The sequence below is a fragment of the Euprymna scolopes genome, chromosome 3 (assembly GCF_053919585.1).
Source record: "Euprymna scolopes isolate OS-2025 chromosome 3, ASM5391958v1, whole genome shotgun sequence".
Classification (NCBI taxonomy): Eukaryota; Metazoa; Mollusca; class Cephalopoda; order Sepiida; family Sepiolidae; genus Euprymna; species Euprymna scolopes.
The window spans coordinates 107,013,801-107,040,288 of record NC_136484.1 but is presented as its reverse complement, the minus strand read 5'-3'; the positions used below and the strand labels follow the sequence as shown (position 1 = coordinate 107,040,288).

Below are 26,488 nucleotides of genomic sequence, written 5' to 3'. Positions count from 1 at the left end.
TGATGGGACGATTCCAATATTTTTCCCGGTTCCGATACAATTACCGATCTCGTACTAAATTCCCGATTCCGATACCATTATCGATTCCGATTCTTTATAAATGTCAAAATATTTAACTATAGTTGTTATTTTCCCCGATTTCTGTAAAAACAAAAAAGAAAAAAAAAAAAACACACCTGTTAAATGTGCAGATATTTTCCTAAACATAAATTTTACATTTGTGAAGTATGATCTATCGATTTTAGTTTTACTGGTATCTTAAAATCAATAAAAATTTATTATTTTATCATTATTACCAGCAATGAGAGATTTTGCTTTAAACAAAATAAAATTTAAAAAAAGACAATTAAAAGAATCGTTTTGGCATCGGAAAACAGGCACCAATTTTTCCGATTTTGATACCTCCAAATTTGTCGATTTTTCCGATTCCCGATTTCGATTAATCGTCTCGACACTAATATCTATGCAAACTTCCACTTTTAAATATAGATAAAAGATCTCCTTTGTGGATGTATGCCTTTGAACTCGCTATTTCATTTGTGCTTATTTCTGTCGCCGTTTCACATCTGAGTATAACCTAAAAACCGTTTTCATTAAAAATGTCTCTTTTAAAACCGACTCTACCCTCAAATCTTCTCCGAAATTAAAACCCTAAAAATGGTTCTCCAAAAATTAAATCCCATCGAATTAAATATTATTTACAAGCAGGAACCCCTAAAAATTCCACGATGCTTTCTACATCAATCTGTATAACTTAATGCTATTGTTGTCGATAACAAGAACAAGAACAAGAACAAGAACAACAACAACAACAACAACAACAACAACAATAGTACAAAGGGAACTGGGACCTTGAAGAGGATTATTGCCACCCAAATCCCAATGAAAATCAGTAGTCATTGCCAGCAAGAAGTCAATGGCAAGCGGCTGTTGCGATGATGTTAATTCATTTGCAAAGGTTATCGAAAAAGATAGAGAGTACTGGAAGTCTGGGGGGATTTGTTGTCATTCAAACTCCAGGGAACACCACCAGTTGTTATCAGTGAGCAATCTCTGATACTGACGTGTAAGCGAACTCCTAGTCAGTACCAAAAAAAAAAAAAAAAAAAACACCACCACCATCAGTTACATGAAAGTTGGAATAAAAATGAAATAAAAACCACCTAAAGAACACGATAACATGAGACCAAGAGAACTGAAAATGCAAAAAAAAAAAAATAAATAAAAAAAAATAATAATAAAATAAAAAATAAAAAAACACATATATTAAAAATAAAGTGGTGATCGCTTGGTGTGTAGCCTCTACATCTTGTACCTATATTATTTCAACATGTTAGATAATTTACCAGAAAAGCCGAGAAAAAAAACAAAAAAACTAAAAAGTACATAAGTATAGCTATATATACAATTGAACACATTCTTTAAAATTATCTTTCTAATCTATGCCTGTATACATAAACATTTTCAAGGCTATTTCATACAAGCCTGACTATTCCATATAATAATAATAATAATAATAATAATAATAATAATAATAATAATAATAATAATAAAAAACCTTCTATTATCTATTGTTTCAGATATGAAATTGTTTCTTCGTTTTCACATATATTTCTGGCTTATATCATATTTTATTATTTGAATCATTGTGGGATTCATTTGCAAAGACAGTTAAAAAAAAACTATGCCAAACTACAACAACTATGAAACAATTCCCAAGGACACGTGGCAGGCTAATAACATTCTTTCAAAAAAAATTCTTACTAATCTATACATATCTATGCACACATTTTCTACAACTGTTCTTATATATAGCAACGCACAATGATAAAAGTGCGAAGGATGTTCCAAAAGTAATGCCTCCTTTTTTTTTATTTCGCCCGAAAAGCTCAGAGAAGACTGCAAATTACATTGTTATGATGACTGAACTTATGCATTCATGACCTGAAAGTTTCATCTCTCTGCTGCAGATACTGACGGTGTGAGGCGCAAAGAAAGCAACCCCTATCATGGACGTGCGTCAGAAGCAGAGATGCGTCATTGTATTCTTCCATACAGAAAAAAAAATGTAAACCGATCAACATTCACCGGCACCTGTTGAACGTTTGGGAAGCCAATGCAGCTAATTTCAGCACAATTAAGAGATGGGTTCGTCGATTTCAGAGTGGCGAGAGAGATGTGAGTGACAAAGCGCACACCAGAATTTTAGGACCAAGGCATCAAAAGAGGCTGGCAAAAGTGCATTGAGGATGGTGGTGACTATGTAGAAAAATAAATTCTGCAGCACAAAAGGTTGCTCGTTTTAATGGTATCACTCCCATTTTCATAGCCGTTCAGCGTTTTAGTTTTTGAGTTGAAAAATAGGATGCCTTACTTTTGGAAAGATCTTCTGATTTGAATTGTAGAGTCAGTTACATAAAAAAAAACGTGAATACTCGTCCCAGGATGGGCAAAATCAATTCCTTGACCTGAACAGTTTTTCAACATATTTACGTTCCCCTTAAAAACTTAAAGATATAATAATACTAAACCTTATGTTTAGAATCCTTATTTAAATTTTGATCAAAATCAACTATATGATTTTGACTCTAGAAAATGTCTTAAATTTAAGGCTTAAGCTTAAGGAATCTTAAAGTAAAATTTAAATTCAAAGGATCTTACATAACTGAATTTCCAATGGTAGGTTGTGCCCATATCATACCTGAAACCCCCTTTAAAGAAATGCCAACGATTACTACACTACTTCCTCCTATTCAACCCTTATCTTCGAGCGACTTTCAGGCCTTGATAAATGGTGACGTCCTTGTAAAAAAAAAAAAAAAAAAACTGAAATCAGAAAATGCAGATCAATACTGTCTCGGTGACTTGGAAACGAAGACAGGTATCTGTAGAAACAAAATAAAATTGTGAAATCAAAAGGACAGTCTTATTTAAAAACAAAAAAAACATGATAATATTCTTTATTTTGATTTAAAATAAGAATATATATTCCTTCCTCAAAACTGGTATATATAGGAACTAGGAAATATATAGGAACTAGGAAATATATAGGAACTAGGAAATATATAGGAACTAGGTTCATGGATCACTTTTAGCTGTTTTTTACTCTTGAAAAAGCCTGCGAAACAGGCAAAACGTTGAGAATTTAGGTCTTTCACCTCCATTTTTTAAAATCATATAAGAACTCAAATCTTTCGTAGGTAGAAAGAGGTAGTTGTCTTTTGTTCTAGGGGTGACTTGTTTTTTTTGTTTTTTTTTTCAACTTCGACTTTGCAACTCGCAATTTAGTAGACGATTGATCAGATTCAATAATAATAATAAAAAAAAAGTTCTTTTTGGATTATTAGAAAAGTGATTCGCTCAATAAAAAAGGAGGGAAGGTGAGTGTAGAGCTCGCCCAACTTTTACTCAACTCATCTTGTTATCTATTTATTCTCTCTCTTCACTATTAAATTTGTGCTCTGCATCATTTTATATATCCGGGGCCAAGATCACTCAGCATCGCCCGGGCGAAATCTACCTGCCTCAGCCAGAACGTAATCTAATCCGTCACTGGCTTATCTCGACACATCTTAACAACCGGACTTCCTGTGTCGATTTCTCTGCCTCATGCTTTGTACGCAGTTTTATTTTGCCTGACACAGGGAATATTTTGAGAGCGGTGACCTTTGAGTTAACTTATTCAATCGACATAGGGTCACACCTGCAAGTTTCGACCGAAACGATGTCTTACTATTTTCATTTTTTTACTCAAGGGAGTCACCACTTATTAATATAAGAGGATGAGAGTTAATGAGTGTGCAGTAGTCATGGGGACAATAGCGTAGTATTCATTAATGGTGGGAATCGGATATAATTTGACTATTTAAGGGTACGGCTCAGCAAGAACTTGTTTACATTGGACTTGAAGACAACCATATTGTATTCCGCTGGAAAGCAGACCAGCGGAACAAAGTTGCATGCACGGGTAGTTCTAGGAAAGAAGCTTTGTTTATGGAATCTGCATCCATACAAGATGGAACGATAAAATTGTCGCCCTATAAAAGACTACATGATTCCATTTCTATTTGATGAAAACTAGTTCACCAGGTGTGTACAAATCTTAAGAGCGATAGGAGCCTTCTAACATGTCTGAAAGTGACACGATGTTCAACGAGCTAGATCAGAGATGCACTGTTGTACAACTCATGCTCTCTACCGATCCAAGTTATGACAACAGGACCATTGCCAGCACACTAAAAAAAAAAAATCCGGATGGTTCAACATTTGAAGGCGAGCAAAGTTTCCAGTCATACTTATGGTCTTTGGTGTGGTTTCAAGTGAGGGCCACACCAAAGTGTACCTGGATGTGTTTAAGAATGTAGTGATCCCCTAGTGCAATCAGGTGGCTGCTGGCAGACACTGGGTGTGGCAGCAGGACTTGGTGCCAGCCCACAAACCCAAAGAGACCCGAGCTTGGCTTCAGAAGATATGCTACGACTTTCTACTCTTCTCTCATTACCCTCCTTCCCCGTCTCCCCCAATCTGAACCCGCTGGACTACTCATTTTGGTCATATGTTGAGAACATTACCAACATGACCTCCTACAACACCAAACCCAGCTTGATTGCTGCCATCTGCCGAGTATTCGCTGAGCTCCTGCTGGCGATTGTGGAAAAAGCATACTCCCAGTTCCAGGCCCGTATCGAGGCAGTGATTGAGGCTGAAGACGGCTACATTGAATAAATGTCAGCTCTACTACATAATCGAGTTACCTGAATTGATTTTTTCAATAAAAGTTTGAAAATAAAGTTGTAGTGTTGTTTTCTTTAGGGCAACAATTTTATTGTTCTAATTTGTATTTAGGCATAGATAGAGAATGGATGAAATTGTTGATCGTGGTTGTAGCTAGGCGAGTGTTTTTGTGAAAGTTTGGCAGGGGGGGCATGACCTAGAATCTAAACAAAATCTTCTCACCAAAGGTGATTCTCATAAACTCGTACGAACAACAAATATAATTCTCCTGCTGAAGTTTCATCAAATGTATACTAGCGCTTTTATCACCTTAAATCCTCTGCAGAGTCCCAGCACTTTGTCATATTAATAGATGGCTGAGAAATAACACAGGGACTAAAGAATAACATTTAGTTGTTGACAAAAAGCTACCTACAAAGAGACCTTCAGGCACATATGCAGAGACCCCAGAGGAAATACATTCTGAAACATTTTCATAACAAAAGAGTTAACAATTGACCTTTATTTCCTCACTCGCTGGATACACTAAGTATATTTCCACTCGCTGCCAGACCGTGCTGAAATGTCTTAAATGACATGCTCTTGAAATTTATACCAGCTGATTCAATCTCTATTTATCGGCATAGGGCCCCATTATGTAAAAAATCGTTTTTTAAATAAACAATACTGAAAAAGGAAAAGTAGGCGAAATCTGGGAATGCGCGTATCAATTGAGAATGCTGGGTGTCCAAAAATGTTATATAAACCGGTTCATATTTGAATCACCAGAAATCAGCTTCAGTCAACTCCCTTACATCTTTCACTTCTCAATGACTTTTTATGATTCTGCTCGTTTGTCTAAAACGAACAATAAAGATATACCAGTATATTTTTATACATAAGTATGCATCGACCCATTTTTTTTTTAGCACAGTGGCAATATGCAACACATTTACAGGTTTTTTTTTTTTTTTTTTTTTTTTACTTATAAAATCCTGACTGACCAGCAATGGAGTATAATGAGCCTCTTTAGCTTGGCACTTGGAACAATGCCTCAACTGTTTTGAATATTTATTTATTATTCAACTTCCAAGTGTCAGCTGAAATATAATCCTATTGGTCAATAGATTGAAGGAAAAGAAACTAAAATTTGGTATTATTTCTTAATTCTATCACTTCATTGAATGTTATTGCGCTTGCCAAAGCTAGGATTCGCTTGCCAATTTTTGTTTTATTCAGATCCTTTTCAAGTATGTGAAATTGTTTTGCTTTAAAGCCAATAAAAAAAAGTACAAAATGAAAGTTAATTAATATTCAAAGATAATTGTTAGAGAAAAGCTCTTCAGTAGATTTACTGATCTTATTTTTTTTGTTCATCAACCATCGTGTAATCTAAAGAGAAACCCGATCATACTTTATCAAGAATAGCGATCAAATATGTTGCCAAGACTTGACGAAAAAGTAAATCAATTCTCTTTGACCTCATTGTTCAGTACTTTTAAAAGAAAATATTATGCATACGTTTATATATATATATATATATATATATATATATATATATATATATATATATATATATATATATATATATATATATATATAACATTTTAGCCATTCAATGAATTTAAAAATTTATGACGTGAAGTGGTCAAATTTCAAATCAAAAGATTTTTATTATTCTATGTAAGACAAAGAATACATTTGAAATATTATAACTCCTTATCTTATTGGATTTCGATGTCTACCATCTCTTCAGAGGAGAAAATATTAGCAAATAGTTATAATAGTTTACACCTTATTTGCTAAAGTCAGTGAGACATGGAAAAATTGTGATTTTTCATGTCTCACTGACAAGAAAAAATGCTTAGACCATACATCCATACGCTCGATGTATATACAAAAAAAAAAAAGATAATACGAAAAATTTAAAAAAAATAAAAAAGGTATTACTAAACAGAAGCTATCTGTCGTTTTTGAACAATGTCTGCCGGAATATATATATATATATATATATATATATATATAAATATGTGTGTGCGTGTGTGTATGCGCGTGTGTGCGTATGTGCATCTATTTTATATATGTATGTGTATATATATGTGTATATATATGTGTTTGCATATATATATATATATATATATATATATATATATATATATATATATATATATAAACAAAGTTGACTTATGTATGTATGTGTATCGTGGCATTACAGTTAAACGTCAGTTCTAGGACCCCAAACTAATCTCAAAATCGGATAAATTTGTGTCTAATTTTTTGTCAAAAACAATTATTTATTTTTTAAAACTTTATTTTCTACTAGCAGTTCCGCCCAGCTTTGCTCGGGCCCTATGTACTGTTCATAACTTTACGTGCCTATGTATATATTAAAAATACACACACACAAACAATTTTACTTTTATATGTATACTAGCAGTTCAGCCTGGCTTTGCTCGGGCCCTATGTACTGTTCATAACTTTACGTGCCTATGTATATATTAAAAAGTGTAAATATGTACGGCAATGCCGTTCTATATAATAGTCTTCCTTAACTACCATAGAGAAAAGTTGTTAGAGACCGCAGACGTCAATTTTTTTAAAGTTTGACCCCAATTTTGATCCTTAGCATTTATTGTTTTGGGCTCAAATAGAATTAAAAAGTTAGATCTCGGTCCAAGTAATCTATATCTAAAATTTCAAGTGTTTAGACCCAAAATTGTCGGAGTAGTAGTAGAGTTCTCAAAGGTCAAATCGTTGAACTTGGACCCTTAACCGCCAAATTTCTGGCCAAAAAAACGATTGAAATGATTTTACAAAATCTCAATACGCCTTATACCAAATTCCGAGTCTGGAGACCGAAAATTGTGTAGGAAAATGTACACACACACACACACACACACACACACACACACACACACACACACACACACACACACAGATAGACAGACAGACAGACAGACAGACAGACAGACAGACATTTTCACTTTTATAGATACTAGCATGGGTGCCCAGCGTTGCCCGGATGTTTGGAGGTGTGTGTGTAGCAAAAAAAAAAAAGTAGTAGTAGGAAGGCAGGCTCGAACCCGTACCACGAAATAGGAAAAGAACGTGAAAAAAACGTGACGTCTTTGCTGTTCCGACCACTGCCAAACCGGAAGTGACGTAGGTCTAAATTAAGGCTAGACAATCGAAAAGAGGGGATGACTTTCGAAAATATCGGCGAAAAAAGCGACCCCTCCCTGTAGAAAAGTGCCCAAATATTAATGTTTTTAGCCAATTTTTCGGTATTTGTCGTCTGAAGGGTCGAGCTTCAAAACGATACTGATCTTGTGAAAATCCGTCGCTTCTGTCGGAAGTTTTAGGCAGACATGCAAACAGACATACATAGATTTATATATTTGTAGCTCAAATTTTCGATCCAAGCGGATTAAAAATCTTGCCCTATCTCTGAATACCCTTTATGTAAAGTTTCAAATGTTTAGACCAGAAATCGCAGGGGTCAATGTTTTAAAAACCTTTGACCCCTTAACATTTATTGTTTTGGGCTCAAATCAAGTTATTAAGTTAGATCCATGTCCAAGATACCTATATCGAAAATTTCAAGTGTTTAAACCCAAAATTGTCGGAGGAGTTTGGTAGAGTTCTCAAAGGTCAAATCGTTGAACTTTGACCCCTTAACAGCCAAATTTCTGGCCGAAAACGGATTAGAAAGAGTACCCTGTATATCAAATTTCGAGTCTGTAGACTGAAAATTGACAGAGTTATTGTGTAGGGAAATGTACACAGACAGACAGACAATCAGACAGACAGAGAGACACTTTTACGTTTATAGATATACTAGCATGGGTGCCCGGCGTTGCCCGGGTATTTGGAGGTGTATGCTGAGCAAAAGAAAAAAAAATAACAACAAAAAAAGGTCAATTTTTTTAACTTTGGCCCCTATTACGACCCCTTAATATTTATTGTTTTGGGCTCCAATCAAAGTATTAAGTTAGATCCATGTCAAAGGAACCTCTATCTAAAATTTCAAGTGTTTAGACAAAAAATTGTCGGAGGAGTTTGGTAGAGTTCTCAAAGGTCAAATCGTTGAACTTTGACCCCTTAACAGCCAAATGTCTGGCCGAAAACGGATTACAAAGATTTTCCCAAATCTCAATACCCTGTATATCAAATTTCGAGTCTATAGACTTAAAATTGACAGAGTTATTGCATAGGGAAATGTACACAGACACACAGACAGACATACAGACAGACACACACACACAGACACACAGACACGTTCACTTTTAAAGATATATAGACTAGTATTTCAACTCAGCGTTGCCCAAGTATTTTGATGTGTATGTTTAACGGAAAAAAGTGGTAGTAGGAAGGCAGGCTTGAACCCGTACCGCAAAGGAGGAAAAGAACGGGGAAAAAACCCTGACGTCTATCTATTACGACCACTGCCAAACCCGAACATATTTTTAATTTAGGCTAGACAATCGAAAGAAGAGGATGATTTTAAAAAATATCGGCGAAAAAAGCGGACCCCCCCCCCCCGTAGAAAAGTGCCCAGTTTAAGGTGAAGATATTAATGTTTTTAGCCAATTTTTCGATATTTGTCGTCTGAAGGGTCCAACTTCAAAACGATACTGATCTTGAGAAAATTCGTTGCCTCTATCGAAAATGTTGGGCAGACATGCAAACATACATACATAATACAAAATGATGTTACAGAGATTTAGCTTTGTACGACAGCAACAAGTAAAACTGAAGATCAGCTTAATGCGGATACTGGTCTGTCGCTTTATGGTTTTTTAAATCAGAGATTTGTTTCTCCTAGAGGTGTTGCCTTCACCACGGCTTACGAGAGCCCTCTCCACCCCACATACACATGAAAATAAACATATGCTTGCACACATATATGTATACACACAGAATGCGCGCAAACATACATATGCATATACAAACATACACACATAGAGACACACATTATAAGCATGTACATATGAATACACACACGTACACATGCACATACATGTAAAATACACATGAAGGAGCGTTCAAAAAGTCATATGTCCTCAATGATCAGGATGAAGGTGATGGGTACAATTCAAGTTTGACAAAAGAAAACAAAAAATCCAAAACAAACTAAATATGCATAGAATCAGACGAAAAATCCAAATGAATAGAACAGCGTTTCAAACGGCTGGAGTTTTTTTTTTTTTTTTTTTAATAAAATGTTTGTACACAAAAACTCACGTCCCGAAGGCAGACAATGATGACGAACTTCACACATTATTTACAACTAAATATACATAGAATCAGACGAAAACATACATACATACATACATACATACATACATACATACATACATACGCACATACATTTAAACAGACAGGTGAGATTTATATTATAGATGTAGTAATGCATATCTGATTGAAACAAAATGGAAGAGGCCTTGTTTGTTCGGTTATTTTGTTTATTTTTTCTGACCGTTGGACACACGATTTAGCAATCTGCTCCAATGTGATTGCGAACACTTCATCTCTTATGAATCCTATTCAGCTATACGATACAATGAAAACAAAGTAAAATTGGCGAATTTATTATGAAAGTTCAGCGATGAATTAAAAACGTTTCCAAAACAATTTTAGTGCTTATTGACTGAAAGACACGGGTGAAATATGTCAGTAACAAATAAATTAACTGGAAACTCTTTGATATACTTACGTATCAGGCAAAAATAAGTATCTACACCAAAAAATTACGGAAAGTTACCAAGTAGAATTTCAATAAAAACTAAAAGTAATTTACTATTCAAATCAACGAACTTCGACCTATAACACCGCATGAAGTTTTCATATTAGAGGAAGGGAGATAATCTTCTACAACGTAATGGCTTAAAGGTGAATAAAATTGCTACTAGAACAGTAACAGAAACTCGTCATGAAGCAAGCGAATAACAGAAGATATTGTGTTTTGAAAAAAACAAAACAAAAAAAAACAACAACAAAAAACCCAGCTCACTTGTAGTCTTATATATAATCGTGTTTTTTTTTTGTTTTTTTTTTAACTGTTTTCACTTGTGAAGTAATCCATTTCAGCTTTTAGTTCATGTCAGTTATCAGGAGAGAAAACAAGCCGTTTCAGGGCCTTCATCTTAGTTTATTTATTCATAGACTTGTATATAATCGTGTTTATCGATTTTTTTCCTGTGTGGTATTTCATTTCGTCCTCCAGATAGTATCAGGTCATCAGGAGAGAATACCTACCGTTTCGGAGCCTTCCTCTCGATGGCTTTTTCACATATAGCTCTTCCCCCTTTACTGATACGAGGCCCAATTATCTGAATTGCATTTAAATGAACTGTTCAATACAATAAAAATTGATGTTTAATAATTTAGTGTTTCCTGTTATGAGCAACGGCTTTGCGCGTGCCATTTAAATGTTCAAAGGCTGCGTCTAACATTCGTTAAGTTAACATAGCTTCAAAGTCTATGAGTTCGAAATGAATTTTATTTATTACTAAACATGCATAAAAGAAGGTTTTCTGTCTGAATGTACTTTGACAACTTTTGTGAAGGAATATGCATTCATTTAGATTGGTACACGGAAGGTGGATTGCCAATAGTGTAAAAGGGATTAATTATTTGTGTCACTGACACAAATTACGTTTTGTTTTGATTTTATAATTGCAAGAACTGGTATACATATTTGTAATTCTTTGCACGTGTTTTTGCCATTTGTATACAGTATGGATATATGTTTGTATATCTGTTGTATTTAGTGACCTTATATCTATTGACCTAGTTAAATTACTTGAAGGAATTTAGCAGATGTTAGATCGATCATTCATGAACACTTTTTCTTTTTGTTGATCACTTTGTCTCTCAGGACACACTTCTTCTTCTTCTTCTTCTTCTTCTTCTTCTTCTTCTACTACTACTTCTTCTTCATCGTCTTCGCCTTCTTCATTGCCGTCTTTGTTTTTTTCGTCGTCGTTTTCTTTTTCCTCTTCATCGTCGTCGTTTTCTTCTTCCTCTTCATCGTCGTCGCTTTCTTCTTCTTTTTCATCGTCGTCGTTTTCTTCTTCCTCTTCCTCTTCATTGTCGTTGTCTTCTTCTTCCTCTTCATCACCGTCGTCTTCTTCGTCGTCTTCCTCATCGTTGTCTTCTTCCTCTTTATCGTCGTTGTCTTCTTCTTCGCCGTCCTCGTTGTCGGGGAGGTGATTGTGGCTAAATGGTTTTACAACTTGGGTGTGCCAAGTATGTGTAATCCAGTTTGTTCCACGGAAACACTTTCACTTAGGGGTGATGGCAACCTTCACATAATCCTTTCCATAAGTACCCGATGTCTTTCTAGAAAGAATTCTAACTAGAAAGATATCAGAGAAAAAAATGCCAACAATAATCAAATGATTCATATGAAATGGTTTCCATCATCATCATCATCATCATCATCATGCAATTACAGTTAGGCTTACCGACGAGGCATTTTACGGAGATGTGAGGACGTAGCAGAATAAAATATCGTCTGCATTGATTCAATTTTCAAAAAAAAAAAAAAAACTTTTCCTTTTTATCAAGCATTTTTTTTTTTTTTAAATTTCTTCTCAATAATTGAATAAAAATCTATATTTGTGTCTGCAATAAGAGTTGGAAACCTTTGCCAATTTCAAAACAACAACAACAACAACAACAACAACAACAACGACAAAAATATTCTAAATATATTTAGAATATTCCATTCATCAATTACCGTGCAAACGTCTTTGGTTAAAAAAAAGATTAAATAAATTTCTGCTCTTTTATTAATCATGTTATCAATTTATTTATTTTTTATATGTTTATTTATTTTTATCTCAACGCTTGCAGACTTCAATTTTGCGTGAATTGGGTGGTTGGGAATTGCGTCGTTTACTCTCGCATTTAAATGTTAACTCTTTTTCAGACGACTAAAATCAATTTCGTGTTCCCCAGACGTGGGTAGATCAGTTTTCAAGTCTCCTTCAATTGAAGAGACACATTCATCCGATCAAGTATCAAGGAAAAAAAAATGACACATTTTTTCATCTCTCGCTATTGTATTACCATAGATTAACACCTATACTACACTAGCTTTCACTCCCAGCGTTGCCCAGGAAGTAATCAGAATATCGTATGCTTCTCTTCTCAGCCATGTCTGGTGCTACCAAATCAGGCTGTCTGAAGATATCGGCGTCCTGATTTTGTAACGTTAGACACACGGTTACACGCGTTAACATGTGGATACACTGGATCCAACACGTTGTAGCAGAGTAGGTTGCAAGAAATATAGGACGTGTAATAACTGAACTCTTTTTTTTTTTTTTTTTTTTTTTGTAAGAACAACATTTATTTCCGGTTACTTTCCCCGAATAAAACGTGATCGGGCTCCTCCTCTCTGACCTCTGCACTCTTGAACGTCCTCTTGTACGTGCTCTCAAACGCACTCTTTCTCCTTTTTATAGTCTTTTTCCTTTTCCTTACCGTGACGTCATTTTGCACATGGCTCGATATTTACATATAGCCGCCATTCGCGCTCTGTTACTACTTTAATGCACCAAAAATGGATGTCATTGTTTGTTTTTTTTTCCTTAATCATGTTCTGCACCCCACCCCCCTCCGGAGAAAACCTACAATTTTCTCTCTACAAAACAAATAAACCAAACACAATGAATAAATATTTAAAGATATAAAGAACTTGGGACATAAGAACTTTTACTTTAATGACCGGATTTTGCATTAAATATTTATTTGGTATGCCGTGATACAAAACAACCAAACCAAACACAATCAATAAATATTTGAAGATATAAAGAACGTAAAGCATATAAAACTTTTACCAGAATTTACATATTCGGCATTAAATAACCTGAAAAAAGTTGATATGCCGTAAAACAAAACAACCAAGCATGTTTTCCCTCTTCATTTTTTTTTATCTGAAATTTATTAAATTCTGTCATCTCCTATATAATAAAACAATGTTTTTTTATTTTAAATTTATTAAATTCTGTCATCTCCTATATAATAGAACAATTTTTTTTTTATTTGAAATTTAATAAATTCTGCCATCTCCTATATAATAAAACAATGTCGTTTTTTTATTTGAAATTTATTAAATTCTGTCATCTCCTATATAATAAAACAATGTTGTTTTTCGCCCGTTAAACTTCCCTAAACAATTCCCATGCAAATCTTTAACACTCACTATTTACAGCAACTCCTAAAACGTGTTTTACGCAAACATTTGAAGATTTCGTCCCCATTTACAAATTATTACATTCAATCCGATTAAACTGCTTCTCACAAATGCATACTCACATAAAGAAGGTAGCAAAGAATTTTATTCTTCTCACAAAACTCATGATCATCGGATGAATTCCTTCATAGGTATAATGTTCATTAGGCCACCGTTTATTAGTTTATATTTTTTACTAATACTACATATTATGTTAGATTTAAAATCAAATGACATCTTCATTTTTCACTTACATTTTATATGTCTTCTTTAATGTACTCAAGGAATAACAAAATATAGGAATACTTCAATTTCAGCGGTGCAGTCTAGCAATCCATGAAACATAGAATCGTTCTTCAGAATACTGGAATTAATTACCGAACAACTCAAATCGCATTAGTCAGCTAGTGTTAAATATAATGACCAGTGTTATTTGACATCATATCCATTTTATAAATATACAGACACAGAATGTCCATAATTCAAAGATCCGTTCAAAATCCCAACATACATTTTGATGCCAATAAGCTCTAATCTAAATACAGTTATTGATGTACGAAACAAAACGAAAAACGAACGCAACGAAACCATACGAAAAGTTTCGTTTCGTTTTGGTACAAAAAATAATGAAAATAAATTAGTAAACATTTTGAATGAAACGGAACGAAACAAAAAATAATAATAAGACGAGAACATAATAACAAGAACAAGCTTTTTGCCAAGCGTATCAGCTAAAAACTGATTTTAACTTCATCCTCAAAGGTATAAGTAGTTTTTCATGCACTAACGAGCCACTGCTTATCGAGGCTCAGATGAACAGTGAGATAATACCGCGAGGGCTGGAATTTAATTATTTGTTTACATTGGAATTGAAAACGACAATATTGTAATTAGATGGAAAATGAAGTCCGTGATATTGTATTTCACATCTAGACAATTCTTGGAAAGAAACTTTGTTCATGGAAGTTCTGTTAAGTTTTTTAGGCATACGGAGGAAGAAAGGAGAGATTATTTACAGTGATTGTAGCTAGACGTATTTTTGTTGTGAATACTTTACGGAGAGGCTATCATAGATTGAAGCCCAGTCAAACAGCTACCATGAAAATAACGATAGAGCAGAGAAAAACTACCAACGCCTCTTCTGCGAGAAAATGGTTGCAAAGAAATGACAACGACATAAGTGATAGCGGAACACAAATGAAAGATATCGATATATATTTCAGAAAAATAGTTATCTAGTTTTTATTTTATTTATTTTTTTATCATTTTTATTAAGTTGATGGGACATTCTTTGCCTTCAGTAAATACAGTGTATTGTCTTCTTAAAAATGTGCCTGTTATTTTTTATTGTTTTTAATTTTTAACATTTTTTTCCCCAAGTTGTTTGTAGCGATTCTAACCATTGTTCCATTTTTTTCTCTACATAGACATTGACCAAGGGAAAATTTATCAAGCATGATTGTAGTGATGTGGGGAAGTAGTGAGAAGATGCGTTACACAAAGAGAAAATGGTATTAGAATCATAGAAAGGGATGTGTCATGTAAATCTTAAAGACAAGCATAAATCTGATGGCCTCAAACGAAGATTAAATCTTGTTAGTATAGGGACATGTGTGCAGAACAGGAGACTTTGTTGGTTTGGGCATAGTGAAAGAATGGACGAGAGTGCTCGGGTTACTAGATGTAGAACCTCAACTTAAATACAAATTTCATTCCTCCTTTTATAATATTTACCTCTGCCAAGGAGATTATGTTATTTGTTATTTTGTCACTATTATGTTTGTTTGTTTATGTACAACCTAGCATCTCGATCGCTTGACCAATCGTCACCAAACTTGGTCAAAAGATCGGCCATAGTCTAACTTGAAATTGATTTAATTTTGGGATATTTACATCAAAGTTCAAGGTGAAAGTAACATTCGTGGAGATATACTTTGTTTCTGTTCATCATAGAGATACGCTACTTAGCCCATATTGTAGCCAATGAAGTCCTGCATGTTATCTGACCTTTAGCATAACCTTGAAAAATTTGGTATTGGTTGAAATTTTAACAGAGTTTTTTTTATTTCAAATTTGTTGTATGGATCTGATGCCCTTTGATAACAGTAACGAACATGCAACACGTAGCCAGCCGTGCCTTTTGTGTTTTTTGGAGAAGTCGACCAAATTTTTTTTTCCATAATTTAAAGCGCTAGTAGGGCAGCCAGAACTATTTATGGCTGCCCTACCGGCAGGGCAGGCATTTGTCTTGTTGTAAATAATTTTCCTGCTTATGGGAAAATTGTTTACTGCTTGTGAATCGTTTTTTCCTGCCATTTCACAATTATGCCTCAAAGTTTACCGCATATAGGGGAATTTTGCAGGGTTGGATTCATTTTTTTTCATTCCGTTTCGTTCAAAATAGTTACTAATTTATTTTTATTTTTTTTTTGTACCAAAATGAAACGAAACTTTACTAAAACGAAACGAATGGAAGATATTTTGTAAAATTTTTGCTTCAAAAGTTTAAACCCTGTCTTGGTCCTCCCTAGCTACTCTCCTGAGCCCATCTTTACGTTTTTAGGTAGAAGTATGCAATCTCACGAGTGACTTATGTTCTTGTTATCATATTTTATATTTTTGTCCATAACTCTCCACACCATCACCATATATTATTCAACAATGTTTTTTTATGGAACCAATTATTTTGTTGTATCTAAATGTTTCTGAAAATATATTTGTTCTTATATGCCTACATGTACTTAAAGTTTTTTTTTTCATTTTTTGTATTTTTTAGGTAAGTATGAAAAATCCGACAAGATGAATGGTGACCAGGTAATATTTTATAAACTTAAAAAAAAAATGACTTATTTGAAAATCACCGTTTTTGATGATTTTCAAATAAGTATATAAATATTAGTATTGGAACATAAAAAACATATTTATCTTAATAATTTAAAAAAAAACAAAAAAACTTCTATTTGCTACAGATAAGAGATATTATCATTGAAACCTAGGAGGCTACTTTGATATGGCCCAGGTTTATAATAAACTAACCTAAGTAGGGAGTTGGCCAGCAAGATGTTCACATTACATTTCAATTTCTGCATGTTGGTACAGTCTGAGAAGCAGACAACAGGGATGGAATTCCAAAAGCAAATCGTCTTAGGGCAGAAGCTATTAGAGTAGAAAATCTTCCAGCATCTAAGAATCTCTAGTGAAGGAGTGGGATTTGGCTGTTGGTCGAATAGGTCGGGGATATCTTCGTTAATGGATTGCATGTGCAGTAAGTGCATTAGTGCACATGCCATGGAAATACTTGCAAAACAAGCATAGGGGTGGAATACTGCTATGGTGGTGATGTGATGTGGTAGACAGTGTGGAACCTATTATGTTAGAAACTATATCCGAAAGCAAGAAGGTAGTTGTTGGTGTACCAGCCCCGATGTATTAACTGTACTCTATACACAGTCGAATGGTGGCTTTACGGAAATATAGGGTATTGGCAGGTGTGAAAAGTTATGTAGACTGTCTTTAAACTCTAATTAATGCCCATAAATTACTTTCTCATTAGGACGTCAAATATTTCTGAAACTTAACTGATACATGAAACAAAAAAAAAAGTCCAGGCAAAATAATAAAATCTAAGATGGCTAACCATTTGATCATGTTTTGTGTGACGTCATTATTTAAAACGAATTTTCAAAACGTTATTCCATCTAAGATTAAAGAAGCAATTTGAAAATGGAAGAGTAAAATGGAGCAATGAAGTGTGTGAATTCGATAGAGTCCAATGGCAATAGTCCGTGAACGGTGAAATTGTTGAAATCCAAAGCCAGAAATCCATGAATAGTAACATGAATGGTTCCAATAAAATTTGAATTCAAATGTTTCCTATGAATGCAAATTAAGTAATAATAATAATAATAATAATAATAATAATAATAATAATAGTAGTATCCAAGATGGCTCACATTGTATTATGTTTTATGTGACTTCATTATTCAAAACGAATTTTTAAGACGTTAAACGAGCTAAGAGTGTTCGTTAATGGGATAGGAGACTGAGTTTCAATTCTCAGTAATACTAAACACTTAAAAAAGTACTTGATTCCTCCTTGTTTAACACTCAGTATTCAAATTGAGGATCAAGAGTAAGTGGAGTAATCCAGGAAAAGGATTGCGACTTTCCCAATATCTCGGTATAATAACCAATGCAAAGGAAGATTTCGGACCACCTTCGACTACAATCGATTCATTTATTTTATTATTAGAAAAGGGCAAAATGGCGGTGTAATAAAGTAACACGAAAAGTTACGATCCTTGTTTGAGATTATCTACTTTGAAAAAAAAAAACGTTCCAGTCTTAGATTAACTCACTTTTGTTAAATACATGGTGATCTATGTAAGTACAATACATAAATATATGTGCTTAAAAAAATTATATTGTATATATAAACTATGGAAATGACTTTTTAAAAATTATTTCCCGCCTTACATGATACTATACAATAGCTTTGCAGGGGAGCAGAAAGTATGGGTCTCTCAGAAATTGATTATCAGTATCGTGCCATTATTGTGCACCGGACAATACCTGATGAGTTATTTAGAGCTTGGCTTTACTATTTTTTTTATGTAGTACTTGACCATACTATTTTCCATGTAGTACTAAAATCTGTTCTATTTGCTATGTAGTGCCCGACACTGTACGATTTTCTACATAATTTTGGAACCCTTTATTATTTTCCACATTGTGCTGAACATCATACTTTTCTATGTAGTGCTGGATTTTATATTATTATTGTTACAACGGCATTAACCCTGATCAAGTTTAGCCGACATTTACCCCTGGTCTGCACTACATCACGATTCATGACGTTTGATGAACTCTTTATTATTTTTATGTAGTTTTAGACTATATTATTTTCTAGCTAATTTTTCATAATGTGCTGAACTCAATCGTATTTTGTAACTGATGCTGAATTCTGTACTATTTTCTACATGTTATTAAATGATACTATTTTCTATATAGTGTTGGACCATACAAGTTTAAATATAGTACACAATTATATGCAATTTTCGATCTACTTTTAAACCTTATACTATTTTCTATGTAGTGATACACTAATGATTTCCTGTGTCGTGCTTAGATCAATGCTATTTTCTATATAGGGTTTGGATTATACACTATGCATAGCTGGATTCAATACCATTTGTTACGTATTGATGGACTGTATACTATTTTCTATGTAATATTGGACATTATACTATTTTCTACGTATAACTGGATTCAATCTTTGGGTGTATTGTGAGTGTCTGTAAACTGCTGGGTGGAGAGGAGAGCCGATAAACGGGTATAGGTGTAGCAGCAGGACTCCAGACCTGTTGCCACGCCTATAACCGAAAAATCCAGAAGTGGGTGTCTGAGAACTACAATTTTACTAGTCAACTCGCCTGATTTCAACCCTGGGGATTATTATGTGAGCTGCACAATTGAAAAAGACACCACTTGTACCGTCCACAACATCAAGGACGAACTAATAACCAGAATCGAACTGGTGTTCAGGCATCTTGCAAAGGGCATTGTGAAAGCCTCACACTTCAGGCTTATGTTGGACTTGAAGACGTCCAAGTTGTAGTCAGGTGGGAAACAGGCAAGCAGCAGAGAGTTCCACTGGCGTGTAGTTCTAAGAAAAAGCTCTGCTCATGGAATCTACGTTTGGATTTAGGCACATATAAAGAGTGGGGAAAATTATTGACAGTAGTTTCAGCCAGACGGGTGTTTCTCGTGAAAGATTGGCGAGGGGGGACGAGGGATTGGAGCTCAGACGAGCACCTGCCATGGAAATAACGATAAAACAAAGACAGGCTCGCAACGTTTCTCTTGTGGGAGTCTATTTTGCACTCTGTCAAGACAGGATAGCCTGTTTTTAGCAGCTCCTGCCCAGATGTGGCAGCAGTACTCCATCCTTGGACGTACTTGGCTTTTATACAGATAGAGAATTGCATCAGTAGTGAGATTTCTTCTGAAGCGGTAGAAGGATCCCACCATTTTCCAAGCGTCCCTGGCAACAGATTTGATGTACGTGTTCCATTTCAGATCAGATGTAAAGGTCAAACCCAGAAGCTTTTCAAAGCATGGGGCCTCCCCAAGACGAGAGCCATCCATTTCTATTGATGCCAGATGGGGATCAGAGCGTTGATGATATAAAGATAGAAGCTTGGTTTTGGATGAATTAAAAGTGACCAGCCACCTCTTCTCCCATTGTACCACGCGCTCAAGATCAGAGGAGAGAGAATTAGAGAGAACTTTGTCATTTACGGCCTTTGATGTGTTGTATCATCAGCATAGATGTCAACGAATGATTTAAGTATGTGTTTTGGGAGATCATTGATGTAGATCAGGAAGAGAGTTGGGCCCAGGATGGACCCCTGAGGGACTCCAGCATTAATGTGTTTATTTTCCTTTCTAAAAATGTCAAATTTGTCTTATACACCGTCTACATTCTTTGTAGTACTGAACGTTATAAATTTTCCACACAGTACTAGATTTTGGACTATTTTCTATATACACTATAGTTTATGTAGTGCTAGAGTCTATACTATTTTTTCTGTAGTGCTGGACTCAATACTATTTCATATCTTATTCATACTATTTTCTATCTCGTCCTGGACTCCATACTGTTTTTTTTTTTTTTTATAGCATTGGGTTATTTTTACTATAAGGTAAACACTCATAATGTACTACGGTTTTATAAGAGTTAAATGAGCTCAATTCAGATCTTTGCATTTGAAGAGATACTCACGGTAAGGGTCACGTGAATACTGCTCACATCCCATAATGAAAGTGAAGCAATATCTTTAACTAAACATGAACACGTTACACTGAGTCCACAGTCTGCATTGCTAACCGTTGAACTATCGCCACTTCCTGTATATATGGCAGTTATTTGTGATAAACAAAATGGTGGTCCTTCGTAATTGAAGTCAGCAAAGTGTCCACTTTTTCTGTTGTCTGTTTATATTTGTGAACGCTTTAGTAAAATGTGATGTAACCGAATATTCCCCTTTCGTCATTTTACTTAAAGGTCATTCAGTGCATGTGTTCGTAATCAAATGACCTTTGATTTACTGCGTATCAATCAGATTTCTCGACTTAGACAAGCTGTCAAAATATACAACTTTACACAATAACAAATACAGAGTCTTTTATGCATACATTTACATACTTTACATTTACAAACTTTTTGCATCATAAAAACTTGGCCTTTATTCATTGTTTTTTTTTATTTAAAATCTTTTCAAACAAAAATTGTAAAATTATTATTATTATTATTATTATTATTATTATTATTATTATTATTATTATTATTATTAACAATAATATCCTTTCTTTCTTATATTATTGCTAGTATATATAATGTGAGTTTCGAGTTTACTAATGAACAGTCGATTGTGACAATTTTTGTTGATGTATGCTACCCCCTCACTAAGAGGAGGTAATATCTGGAAGGATGGTACTATTGCCGTAAAACAGATACTGCATTACTCTCGATAAAATAGGATGATCTGATGCCTAAAAGAATGGTATGATAACAGAACAGATACTACACTATGCCCTCCTGTGAATTGAGAATTAAAGGATAGTACAATAGTACAATTAATAAAAGTAATAGCATATTTTTGGTTTCAGACAGACGGATGTCAAATCTCCATCAGTAATATGTTGTTGTTATTATTATTATTATTATTATTATTATTATTATTACTAGTAGTAGTAGTAGTAGTAGTAGTAGTGGTAAAAGTAGTAGCATCTATCTCAGGATGCATTCATAATAATATGACAGCGATGCCTCCGTTTAGTCTTAAGAGACAATGAACACATCTGTATGGGTAGCTATGCGAGTAATAGTGAAGTAAGGGTTGCACAATCACAACCACGCCTCTCCTTCATTCATAAGACAGTAGCAAGAATCATATGTCTAGCAATAATTTTGTGTTTCCTCCTCTGTTTCATTGTCTTCAGATCATTGTGAAAAGCAAAAATCAAGAACCGCATTATCAAAAAGCATATAGCTCTTAAAAATATCCAGTCTTAGTCACTGACTGTTCTCTCTCTCTCTCTCTCTCGTTCTCTCTCTTTCTCTCGAATATTGTACCTAAAGTAAATAAAAACAATATATATATATATATATATATATATATATATATATATATATATATATATATATATATATATATATATATATATATATAATCCTTAATTTCTTTTTATGAAGAATAGCATTTGTCTTATTCGTATTCTTCAAATTACTGCCCTCATCTTGGATGTTAGCCGATGTAACTTCCGACCTTCTTCAGATGTATTTTGTCGACTTGGTAATGTTTCTGTCAAACTCGGAAATCTGTACAAAATTCCGAATGGAACCCTTTATAAATCCACAAGGGTAGCTTGTTCTCGTAATTGCATTCTTAATTCCATACTGAGGATTGACTCTTCAACATCTCGAAGAATGCCAGTAAGAACTGATTATTACTTAGCACTTTAATCGTTGCACTACGAGTCCTTGTGAAATTCTGTACAGATTCCAGAGTTTGGTAGAAATATTCCTGAGTTTGACAGAAATATTCCTGAGTTTGACAGAAATATTCCTGAGATTGACAGAAATATTCCTGAGTTTGACAAGATACATCAGAGGAATTTGTATTATTTGGATTCATCGGAATACTGTTCTCATCTTGAATGTGATTTTCACAACGTTTCGGTCGATGTAACCTTCGACCTTCTTCAGGTGTATCTTGTTGAACTCGGGAATGTTTCTGTCGAACTCGGGAATGTTTCTGTCGAACTCGGGAGTTTGAACAGAATTTCGAGCAGAACCCTTTCCTTATTTCACGGGGTGGGGGTATCATGCTCTTGTTCCCTCAGCCATGACTGTATAGAGGTCCTAAGTAATTTGCAACTGTATTTTTCGGTCGCCCACACTGAGGATTGAACCTTCAACCTTTAGGAGAATATAACTTTCTACAATTGATTTTTCCAAGTACTCTAACCACTGCGCCACGGGTCCTTCCCGAGTTCAATAGAAACATTCCAGAGTTCAACAAGATACATCTGAAGAAGGTCGAAGGTTACATCGACCGAAACGTTGTGAAAATCACACTTAAGATGAGAACAGTAGTTCGATGAATCCAAATAATACGAATAACCAATCCTCATCTCAAACATTCCGAAACATCTGAGGAAGGTCAGAGGTTATATCGACAGAAATGTTCAAATCCAAAGAATACAAATTATTAATCCTCCTCTAAAAAAAACTACGAAACATAAAAATACAAGTTTTTAAATTTAGTACGCAATTTATTTTCAAAATTATGAACATTTAACAGAATTTAAATTTCGTTCTGATTAGCAAACATGCATTTCACGATTTTTGAAAAAAAAAATATTTAATGTATTATTACCTTTAAAGAGGCTTCTATATTGTTTTTTGTTTGTTTGTTTGTTTTTTTTACAAAAGAGTCACCACTTATCAAGGCTTGAAGGCCACTTGAGGATGGTCATGGATATGACCTTAAACTATATCCAATGGTGAGGCCCCAGCTTGCAGGCTTTGGGGAGTGTGGAGCCACCCTTTAATTGCCATTGCTCCCAGGTCCACTCTGACCCGGAGTGGTAGTACCTGTTAGGGTCCCACGTATGGGTTAAATAGAAACAGACTTGAAAAAATATATTCTATTAAGAAATTTTTCTTCAAAATAACTGGATTTGGCATTAAATAACCTGAAAAGAGTTGATATGCCATAAAACAAAAAACCAACTAACAAACCACTTGGTGTACAGCACAATCACATTAATACACTGGTTCTCACCCAATCACCGAAGTTAAGCAATGATGAGGCTGGCCAGTACCAGATGGGTGACCATTTGGGAAAGCTAGACGCTGTATGTACCTTCTGGGAAGGTTGGGTGTGGGGCCAGCACCCTCACCCTGTAAAAAGAACTCCTCGCTACAAAAACATCTACAAAGTTGTAAATGGCCTATGCCCCTCTAGGGGCTCAAAGGCTATGGTTGGAACCAACCACTTGAGGATAAAAGTTAATGAGTGTAAGGTAGTCAGTAAGACTATTTAGATCAGTAAGATTATTTAGGAGTAGAGGCAGCTCAACAAGAACTTGTTTACATTGGACTTGAAAACGACCATGTTGTAATCAGCTAGAAAAGCAGGTCCGCAGAACAGAGTTCCACAGGCGGGCAGTTCTAAGGAAGAAACTTTGTTCATGGAATTTGCGTTTAGATTTAGGCACTGCTAGGGAGTGGGAGAAATTATTGACACTGGTTGTTTGAGGACATTTTAAGTAAAGGGATAAAATCTAAAACTAAAATGGCCTCCAGAGTTCTGTTGAAGCCACCTCTTATTATATTAATAGAATCTAGTTCTAGAAGCATTTATGCTGGCAATAATTGGAAATACTACCGAGAAATTTGGCCGTTTTCCAATGCGCAGGGAAATTATTTTGCAGCGTTAAATCAATAACACAGAAGTAGGTTAAACTTTTGAGAAAGATGCAATGTTTGTGTATCAAAAAAGGAATGTGTGTGTATGTGTGTGACTGTGTGGTGTGCGTGTGTGTGTGACTGTGTGTGTGGTGTGTGTGTGTGTGTGGTGTGTGTGTGTGTGACTGTGTGTGTGTGTGTACGCGCGCGCGTGCGTGTGTTTGTGTGCACAAATTATTTCATTTAAATCCTATGCATTACAATGTATATTGGAATACACAAGTTTCATCAATTTAGTAATCGTAGATAAGAATGAGCCTCCATTCTTAACTCCGCTTTTGAAACCTTTGATACCAAGAGGTACCTTACTAATCTTTCAATGACCAGCTGGATTTTATACTAAATCCAAGATGGCCAAATTGATGCAACTCGAGTATCCTTAACAAACACCGTAATGTATAGCATCAAAATGAAATAATTTATCATAGCTTTTGTAGAACCTACAATCAAGCACTTGCCCTTTTGGCCAAGATCAAAGTGTAGTATCTATCCTTTAGATGCGGCACTTCCATTTCTCGTTCTCTTTCAGTGGAGGAGAAATCCTTCACGACTGGGTTAATTTTTATTTTTGTACCTTTTCTCCACGTTAAAAAACGACCCTGGTGTCTAACTCTGCCCCGTGGGGAAGCATTGTAAATAGGTATAATCAAGCACTTCAATGTTTTTTTTTTCAACTTATATTCCTCATTGAACCTACATATGTAAATGATTTGGTGATGCGATTCTTATTGTTTCTAGCTAGCTGCCGGCATTGCCTGGTCATAAAATACACTTAAATATGATATTTTAATTTATGCAGATTTAATATTTATCATTTTATTATAAAGTCAATTCTCTATCGATTATTATGTATTATATTGTACCCAATATATGGGAATGATTTCAAAAGTAAAAAAAAAAAAAAAAAAAAAAATGTGACTTCGGTACCATTAGTTAGAATCGAAACCAAAACATAAAGTACTCCCGCCTCAGTCGTTACTGTTTGAGCTATCGTCAGATGGATAAGAAATAGTTAAAAACGAGCCGACTTTATTGTATAAATGTATATGTTCACTTGTGTACAAATAACACGTTTAGTCAACTTATGCCTACCAAGTTCCACTTTTTGTCAATTTTGACTTATTAGCAGCTATTTTTACAGACTAAAAATCTAGAAAAGAATTGTTCACAAAAAACGCAATCATTTGTCCCATCTCGCGCCGCTCTGTGACCTTGTGCCTCGGAGGAGATGCACTTTGAAAAAATGGAGGCACATAGACCAACATAGTGAGTTTTATTGTTATCACTTTTTTTGATTTTCTGATATTTTGGGGCACGATTTTTTTCCTGTTTACTTCTGATGAGTTATATTCTAAGAAGAAGAAAAAAAAAAAAAACAGGATGTATAACTGTATTTTGGCTGTTTAAATATTAACGAAACGGTCCGTCAAGAAATAAGCTTTTGAGAAATGAATAAAGACATTGTTATCGGAATCTAACTTTCTGCTGTATATTGATTCTTCAAAATACACAACAATGAACTTGGATACAAACACAGTTAAGCAGGAGGACACAAATATTGATAAACACATCATTGTTGCTATTCTGCCTGTGAATTGCATGAATAAATAAAGAGCGCAAATAAATTGTCTATTACTTCCCAAGAAGATCAAAGCTCTTTTCATAGGAACAGATAGGAAGCAGTTCACCAAAAGAGAGAGCGAGAGAAAACACAGAACGATTTACTGTTTGAGTGCCAATTGGTTTTACCCCAAAGACATTTATACGCATTGCGTATTGCATGCACTTGTAGTAGTTATCAGAAGAATTTAGTAGATTATGAACAAAAGAGTTATGTGGTCTCTATTTACTTGTCTCCCCACGAGGGCAGAGTTAGACACAAGGTAAAAATCGAGCTTCCAAAAAGGGGCACTTTTGTTTGGGATCAATAAACTTTTTAAAAATTGCCTCAGTCTGGAAGTATTTCTCATTCACAGATGAAGTGTCATATAAGA

General features: G+C 34.6%; 2 protein-coding genes across 8 annotated transcripts in view; one reads left to right on the top strand and one right to left on the bottom strand.

The window, feature by feature from the left end:
* LOC145257956 (tripartite motif-containing protein 2-like) overlaps positions 1 to 26,488 on the top strand; it is a 443,500-nt gene that overhangs the window by 267,041 nt on the left and 149,971 nt on the right. The gene's annotated exons all lie outside the window — the stretch shown is intronic.
* LOC145252494 (uncharacterized) overlaps positions 10,817 to 26,488 on the bottom strand; it is a 57,581-nt gene continuing 41,909 nt past the window's right edge. Inside the window, exon 2 of the mRNA XM_080111934.1 lies at positions 10,817 to 11,996. Within this exon, the coding sequence (XP_079968060.1) occupies positions 11,529 to 11,996 (468 nt within the window). The 3' untranslated portion in view covers positions 10,817 to 11,528. The remainder of the gene's footprint in view (positions 11,997 to 26,488) is intronic.